Source organism: Chrysochloris asiatica, unplaced genomic scaffold (genome assembly GCF_000296735.1).
Source record: "Chrysochloris asiatica unplaced genomic scaffold, ChrAsi1.0 scaffold00572, whole genome shotgun sequence".
In the NCBI taxonomy this organism is placed as follows: Eukaryota; Metazoa; Chordata; class Mammalia; order Afrosoricida; family Chrysochloridae; genus Chrysochloris; species Chrysochloris asiatica.
Window position 1 is genome coordinate 73,528 of NW_006409090.1, and position 8,904 is coordinate 82,431.

An 8,904-nucleotide genomic window follows, 5' to 3' on the forward strand; every position below is an offset into this window, starting at 1 on the left:
GTGGTAGGAAAAGCTTCAACCCACCCAGAAAAGGTGTCAACTAGAAGTAAAAGATATTTGCACCTTTTAACTTTGGGCATATGGGTGAAGTCTATTTGCCAATCCAGGCTGAGGAACAGACCCCTGGCTTGGTGTGTAGGAAAAGGGGTGGGTGTAGAAGATGGATTTGTCTTTTGGCAAATTTCACAGGTGGAAGAAAGATATTGTAAAAATTGCTTGTCAGACAGGGAGAGAGTGACTAATGGTTCTAAAAAGGTAAAAAATGTTCGAGAGTTGCGGTGGAAACTTTTGTGAAGGTACTTAAGTTGATCGAGGGTCAAGCTCGACTTCTGAGTTTCTGCTCCTTGATTTACTGAGGCACTAGGGAGTACAGTCAGTGTTAAGGCTGCTTTCTTTGCTATGCAATCGGCCAAATTGTTTCCCTTGGTTGTAGGTGACTGGTCTGACTGGTGAGCTTTACAGTGGACAATGCCAATGGCTGCGGGCAGCCTGGAAACCTTTAGTAGTTCCATAATAAATTTAGAAATCTGGATGGAATTACTTTTGGTGGAACAAAAACCTCTTTCCCTCCAAATGACTGCATGTGAAAGCAGAATATGGAAGGCATATTTGGTAACTGTATGAACCGTGAGTGTTTTTTTCCAAAGCTAAGGTAAAGGCCTGTGTGAGGGCAATCAGCTCTGCTTGTTGATTAGTTGTTTGAGGAGGAAGGGAGTCCTGGTCTATACCTTCGCTTTCAGATACGATGGCATAGCCTGCCCATTTGATTTTATCTTGGGAGAAAGAACTACCATCACTATACCTAATTAGGTCAGGGGAGGAAAGAGGTCCTTCCTGGATGTGTGAGTCATGTGGCAAGAAAACTTTTAAGGCTTCTAAGCAATTGTGAATCAGTTCCTGGTTTGGCACAGGGAGTAGGGTGGAAGAATTAAGGACCGGGCACAACTGGAAGGTTAATGAGGGATCATGAAGGAGTGAGGTTTGAAGCGAAATAATCCTACAAGGGGTAAATCCTGTAGGTTTTCATAGTTTAACAAATCAGCAATGGTTTTAGAAATCCTTCTTCAAGTAATTCTTTAACAATTGTCTGTAATCCTAAAAGATTAGACTGTAGGAGAGGGTATTATTCTTGGGCTGGGAAATGGGTAGGATTTTTGAGGAGGATTTTGAGTGGAGAGCATTTGGCTATTGAAGGGGAATGTATGTCCCAAACTTTTGGATTCACAAGGTGGGGACTGATGGGCCACTGGGAAGAAAGGGATTGAGGTTCAATAGTCTGCAATAGTAAGAGGCAAAAGGAAGATGTTGGAGTGCTAGAGAGGCCCTGAAAGTCAAACTTGAGATAAGATGTCCCGCCCTAGAAAGGTACGGGGCAAGAGGGAAGGACTAAAAAGGAACATAAAAATTCAAAATTGCCAAATTTGCATAAAAGGAGGGGAGTTTGCCGTGGGCATTGTCTTTGACCTTCTACCCCAACAACAGAGGTCCTGCACAGGGAGGTGAGTCCCCAGAATTCCTGCAATGAAGAAAAACTAGCACCAGTATTGAGTAAAAAGGTGATCATCCTACCTACCACGGTGAAATTTACCCTGGGCTCCTGGGCAGTTGTCCACATTGGTCCAGACAAGCCAGGGCCTCCTTATAGGCCTTCTACTGCTAGACCAATAAGGTCGCTTGAGGGGATGGGGGGGGGGCAGTGACCGGAAGGCAGGTAGACGCCAAGGGGCAGTCGAAACCCCAATGTCCCTTCTGCTTATATTTGGGGCAAAGCCTGGTGGGAGGTTTGGGATTTGGGCATTCTTTGGCCCAATGTCCATGCTGGTTGCACTGGAAGCAGGGTCCCAGAGGCTTTGCAGGTTTCCCTCTTAAATGTGGTGGCAAGGTGGGGTTGGTGGCCTGAGCTAATAACTGGTACTTTTTTTACAGACTTTGCATCATCTCTGCCATTGTAGGCTTTAAATACAACAGTGAGAGCCTCTGCTTGAGGGGTTAGGGGACCCCTTTCTAGCCTCTTAAGTTTTATTTTGATGTCGGGGTAACTCTGACAGAAAAAATGCACCATAATTAACCTTTGTCCAATGGCAGAGTCTGGATCGAGATTAGTATATTGCCGCAGGCTGTCAGTGAGCCTCTGGAGAAATGCGGAAGGATTTTCGTTCTTATCTTGAATAATTTCACTAAGTTTGTCATAATTAACTGCTTTCATGGTTGCCTTGTGCAGCCCATGCAGTATGCAATTAATATACCTATCTCGGTTGACAATACCTGCCTGGGTATTATAATTCCATCTGGGGTCCCTGTCAGGGACGGCTTCGGCTCCTGCTGGGTGATTGTTATTAGTGAGGTGTTCCTGGTCTGCATGAGCATTGGCCTGTTCCAGCACTTGCCTACCCTCCTCAGGGGTTAAAGAGTTAGTTAAAACAACAAAAATATCATGATAAATTAGTTGGTAACATTACTTTAGAAATTGAAACTGCTTAATAAAAAGTGCAGAATTTGAAGTAAAAGACCCAAGTCTAGATTTAATTAAAGCTAACTCTGCCATTGGAAAAGGGGTATGGACTCGGACAATTCCTTCTGCCCCAGTCACTTCCCGCAAGGGTGTTATTATATGACTGGTCTGAGAAAACTCAGGGTCCATTAACCTTCGAGATTTGGAACGAGTACAAGGCAGCGCATACAGAGGGGAAGAGGCAGGAGAAGAAGAAGAAGATGGTAAGGGAAGTTCCTGGGGACCTGAAGAAGGTGAGAGAAGGACCAAAGTGGGGGGTGGAGGTACACTTGGGGCTCTTTGATAGGGAGGGAATTCATCAGCTGGGTCAAATTGGCTGATGGAGTACAAGCAATGAAACAAAGAGAAAGTTGAAGGTAAGAAAAACCCTGGATATATGGGATCTCTGACCATTTTCCCTGGGGCTCACAAAAGTTAAATAGGTCTTGGATTAGAACTGATTCAAACAAGCCGTTAGGTGGCCAGATATTTTGGTTGTCTAATTTGTATTGATGCCAAGTTTGAGTAGATAGACATATAAGACACTTAGATTAAAGGTCTAAGCCCTCAAGGTTTCGGAGCAAACACCCTAAGGGAGACTGCCGGTATGGAGGACCCAGAACCCATAGCAACCAGTAATAAGACAACGAACAGTGCCTAGAACCTAAGACGTCTCTTGAGGTTTAGATAGTGCTCGCACCTCAGACCCAGTCTGAGGTATGGAGACCCTGGCTCCCAGAGGAGGCGTCCCTGCCACAAGGAGGGGGCCTGTTAAAGGAGGACGCACCACCCTCTGAGGCATCCCTCCAGCGGGCGGGGGGCAGAATGGACAAGTCCTGGACTTGTTCTGGTGAGTTCCAAACTCACTATGAGAGACACAGAACCTGACGTCCGGTCTGTGTCCCAGATGGAGTCTTATGTCCTGGTTACCAGAGTCCAAATTTCCACACCCAGGGCATCCATAAGAGAAGGACTTACCTGAGCCAGAGGGCTGAAGAATTAACTCTTGCCGGTGATGGGTGCTAAGAAGGCGTCATGGAAGATGATCGCAGGTGCTGGGAGGGCATATTGAAATGAACAGGTTAGGGTGCCACTTCTGACACCAATGAAAGGGAAAACAACCCGGCACTGCTTACCAACCATACTGCACACCAGATGGTCCATCTAGAGACTTTTATTCAGGATTAAGAAGAGGAAGGTCAACTCTGCCAGAGAGAGAAAGCAGAAGGCAGAAAGAAGGGGAGAAGAAGAAGAAGAGAGAAGAAGGTAGAAAGGAGTGGTCATATATAGGTTCAACAGGAAGGGAGTGGTCATTGCTAAGGTGATTCAGCTGTGGCCTATCAAAAGCCACGTTGCCCTTTAAACTACACACCTTGTAGCTTAAGGCTACAAAATGGAGTTGAAGGGAGAGGAGAGGGAAGAACCCAGAAGGTACAGCCTAAAATGGCGGACCTGATATTGTAACAATTTCCTTTAGGTTTGTCAAAGAAATCAATGATTTCAAAGTAATAACAGTAAGGGATAATAAGAACCAAAACAGTTTTTGGTTTTGGTTTTTGTATTTTCTTAGAAACACAAATACACAAATTCATGTATTGTTTTTTTGTTTTTTTTTCTATAGCAGTCACTTTTTTTTTTTTTTTTTTGTGAACTGAATGATAGTTTGCATGGGGGAGCATTGGCTTTACACCATCATTTGCTTCCATTCGCTCTGTTTTTATTTTTCTGGGGATGGAGAGGTGGGATAGGGAGATGTATGCAAAAACCCTCAGAAATATATAATAATTTAAATAACCAAATGACACATTCTACAAGCCTGTCTCCTGCCCGCCAGAACTCAGTCTCTCTCTCCATGAGGCTAGAGTCTTCAGCTGCTCCTTTTCTCCATGTCCTCATATCTGCCTCCATCTAAGGTGCTGCTGCTTCTCTGGATAGGGTCCCTCATTCTCCTTGTGCTCTTCTCCCTTGATGTTCCTAGGGTCATTTTTTTGGGACTGTAAGATTAACTAATCCCATTTTTGTTACAAAATGTCTACCTTTACAGTTGTGACAGTCACAATTAGTCACAATAACAATTACTCACTATTGAATCATAAAAATCTTATCTCCATCTCTTTTCATCAGACCCATCTAGACAGGATTAAAACTATTCAGTGGGGACTCTATCTTCCACCACACACTCTAAAACTAAATTCCCACTTGCAAATCTGTAAGCCAGTCACTTTGTGCCTTTATTGCCCCCTTTTAGCAGTCAATCATTTTTAATCAATTATTTGTCTTCTCATGTGAACTATCTAAGTCCTAAATCATTATAAAATAACAATATATTATAATTGCACAAATGAGCATCAAACCATCCAGCCTACAGCACTCTCTGCTTATCTCTGTAATCAAGATACCCAATAACCATTTTTATTGCACATACACATATGGCTTTCAGTTCTGTCTGGCAGAGCAGATCAAGTAGGCCCTAGACCCGTATAAGCCATTTTGTTTAACCAACCAAACTTATCCCCCATGTGATTCCTGTGCAAGTATTCTCTTACATTCCTTATAGATATTTCAGGTAACAATGACATAGATAAAGATTTAAGAATCAAAAGTTTCACTTCCATTTGTTCTTTCTTTTTAAAAGACTCACACTTCCAGCAGTCTGTGTCATTTCAACAAATTCTATTCCTCATGTCAATTGCAAAATATGGTGAATACCATCCCTACCATAGCTGGATTCAGTTAAATTTTTGCTATGGTCACACAAAACTAAGATATCATACTAAAAGTTATGCTTATTAGAGAAGTTAAAAGGCTACAATACAGGATCCGAAAATACTCAAGGCAATGCTCTTCCAGCCATGACAACCACTTTTTTGGCGCTTATCCCATTGGCCTGATCTCTGCACAGCTCTGGAAATGCTACAAAGTTAATTTAGGGCTATTGACAAATGTTCACAGAGCATACTACTCTAGGACAAGCCTTAACCTGTAGATGTGGACCAGAGATGGGAATAATCTGGCTTGTGGGCCATATGCTGTATGTTGTTGTTGTTAAGTGCTGTTAGTCAGTTCTGACCCATAGGACCCTTTAGAGGGTTTCCAAGGAGCATCTGATGAGCTTGGGCTACTGAGCTGGCATTTCAATCTGACTTTGCAGTCCAGTACATTAACCTTCAGTGCAACACCAGCCATATAAGGTCCTCAAAATCATTTGGCCTGGCTCTACCAAGGTAAATGCAGTTCCAATCATTGCATGGCTATTGTTGTTAAGTTTTACTGAATTGGTTCTGACTCAAAGTGACCCTGTACAGGATATCCAAGGACCAGCTGGTGAGTTTGAACTGTCAACCTTGTGGGTGAAACCAACCTTGCAGCCCAGTACTTTATCCCACAGCATTACACCAAGACTCTAGTCATCACATTGTTGGTGATTTTGTATAACCTGTAAATGATTTTTTAAATTCTGGCAGAAAAAAGTTCCTCATCTCTGCTGTAGACACTCAAGTCTAACTCTTCAGATCTGCACACTTAACTCCCCTAATTGCGTGATATTCCTGGAGACATATCACTCTGCAAGAAAGCATCCTGCCCAATGTCACTCAGATTTACTTGTTCATTGGTTGGCAAGACCACTCTTTCTCATGCTCTGGCTCTTGGTTTCTGCTATTGTTGCTTCTGTGCTCTTCCTCTGATTCACCTGTGGTGTCACAGCCACCTATCCCTAAGTTGAGGAAGCTCAATGTATAGGGATCTTAAGGTCCAGAAGATGTACAGTGTTTTTGGTTCTTTCTCAATTTATGTTAGTGAGATCCTCCATTCTTGCTACATTGATGGCTCATTTTATACAAGTCAGAGTCCCAAATTTTCACAGTTAACCCTGTTATCACACATAAAAATAGTAACATTATCTATTAATATATTCACCACTTTATTTAATCCAGACCAATCAGGAAAAAAAAAATTGCTTAGTAAGAATTTACAAACATTATTGCAAGAAATGATCTTAGATAAATCACTGCACTGAAATAAACAGTACAGTATAGTGATTACAATTCTAGCCATTGAGTTTTGAATTAATTGTTGTTGTTAAGTGCTGTAGAGTCAGTTCTGACTGATTGATAGCCAACCTGTATAGGGTTCCCAAGGAGCAACTGGTGAGCTTGAATCTCTGACCTTGAGGTTCAAATGAATCTGCAATCTAGCATATAAACCCACAGCACCACACTAGGACTTTTATTAATTGTTGTTGTTGTTGTTGTTGTTAGGTGCCATCGAGTAAGTACCGACTCATAGTGACCTTATGCACAGAGAATGAAAAGCTGCCTGATCCTGGGCCAACCTCACTATAGTTGCCATGCTTGAGCCCATTGATGCTGCCCCCTTGACAATCCATCTTGCTGGGGTATTCCTCTTTTTCTCTGACCCTTCAACTTACCAAACATGATATCTTTCTCAGACTGGTCCTGCCTGACAATATGTCCAAAGAATGAGAGATGAAATTTGGCCATCCTGGCCCCCAAGGAGCACTCTGGCTGCACTTTTTCCAACATGGATCTCATTGTTCTTTTGGCAGCCCATTGTACTTTGAAAAATCTCTTCCAACACCATAACTCAAATGCATCAATTCTTCTACCTTCTTCCTTAATCATTGTCCAGCTTTTGCATGCATATGAGGTTATTGAAAATACCATGGATTTGGTCAGGCACACCTTAGTCTTCAAGCTGGCATCTTTGCTCTTCAGCACTTTAAAAGGTCTTGTGCAGCAGATATGCCTAATGCAATATGTCTTTTGATTTCTTGACTGCTGCTTCCATGAGAAATGATAGTTGATCCAAGAAGAATGAAGCCCTTGACAGTTTCAATCTTTTCTCCATTGATAAGAATGTTGTTTATTGGTCCAGTGATGATGATGATTTTTGTTTACTTTACATTGAGATGCAATCCATATAGAAGGCTGTGCTCTTTGATCTCCATCAGTAAATTTTTTAAGTCTTCTTCACTTTCAGCAAGCAAGGTTATATCATCTGCATATCACAGATTGTTAATGAGTCTTCCTCCAATCCTGATGCCATGTTTTTCTTCATATAACCCAGCTTCTCCAATTATTTGTTCAACAAAGAGGTTGAATAAGTAAGTTGAAAGAATACAACCTTGTTGCACACCTTTCTTAATTTTAAATCATTCAGTGTTTTCATGTTATATTCAAACAACATTTACTGATTCCTCATAGGCACAATTAAGTGTTCCAGAATACTCATACTTGCAATGTTGTCCATAACTTGTCATGATCCACACAATCGAAAGCCTTTGCATAGTCAATAAAGCACAGGTAAACATCTTTCTGATTTTCTCTGCTTTCATTCAAGATCCATCAGACATCAGCAGTGATATCCCTAATTTCACGACCTCTTCTGAATTTGCCTTGAACCTCTGGAAGTTCTCTGTCAATGTAGACTTGCAGCCATTTTTGTATCACCTTTAGAAAAACTTTATTCACTTGGGATATCAAAGATATTGTCTGATAATTTTTGCATTCTGTTGGGTCACCTCTTTTTGGAATGAGCACAATCTTACTTTGGAATGAGCACTCTCTTACAACCAGTTCGCCAAATAGTTTTCTTTCAAATTTCTTGGTATAGATGAGTGAGTGCCTCCTCTTTTATGAAATATTTACATTTTGATTCCTTCAATTCCTGGTGTCTTTTTCTTTGCCAATTCCTTCAATACACCTTAGACTTATTCCTTCAGTGTCATAGGCACTTGACCATATGCCACCTTTTGAAACAGTTGGACATTAAACATTTCTGTTTGGTACAGTGACTCTATGTATTCCTTCCATCTTCTTTTTAAGCTTTCTGCATCATTCAATAATTTTCCGAGAGACTCCTTCAATAACAAAGGTTGAGGCTTGATTTTTTTTTTTTTTTCTTCAGCTCCCCAGCTTGAGTAATGCTGAGTGTGTTCTTCCTTTTTGGTTTTCTGACTTCAGGTCTTTGCACAATTTGTTGTAGTATTTGGCTTTATCTTCTCAAGCTGATCTTTGAATTTTTTCTGTTCAGCTCTTGTACCTACTCATTTTTTCCATTTGCTTTAGCATATCTACACTGGGGAGCAAGTTCCAGTGTCTCTTCTGACATCCATTTTGATCTTTTCCTTCTTTCTTGTCTTCTTAATGAGTTTTTGCTTTCTTTATGTATGATATTCTTGATGTCATCCCACAATTCTTCTGATCTTCGGTCTTTAGTGTTTAATATATCAAATCTGTTCTTTAGGTTATCTCTAAATTCAGGTGGGATATATTCATGGTCATATTTTGGTTTTCGTGGACTTGTTTCATTTTCTTTAGCTTTAGTTTGAATTTGCATATGAGCAATTGATGATCTGTTCCACAATCTGCCCCTAGACTTGTTTTGCCTGA

General features: G+C 41.3%; 1 protein-coding gene and 1 pseudogene across 1 annotated transcript in view; one reads left to right on the plus strand and one right to left on the minus strand.

The window, feature by feature from the left end:
• The window catches only part of LOC102824081, an 18,475-nt pseudogene extending 16,269 nt beyond the window's left edge, over positions 1-2,206 (minus strand).
• An 18-nt stretch (positions 2,207-2,224) lies between these two features.
• Positions 2,225-8,904, plus strand: part of LOC102824457 — an 80,405-nt gene continuing 73,725 nt past the window's right edge. The window contains exons 1-2 of the mRNA XM_006877727.1: positions 2,225-2,402; positions 2,635-2,745. Coding sequence (XP_006877789.1) covers positions 2,225-2,402; positions 2,635-2,745 — 289 coding nt within the window. The remainder of the gene's footprint in view (positions 2,403-2,634; positions 2,746-8,904) is intronic.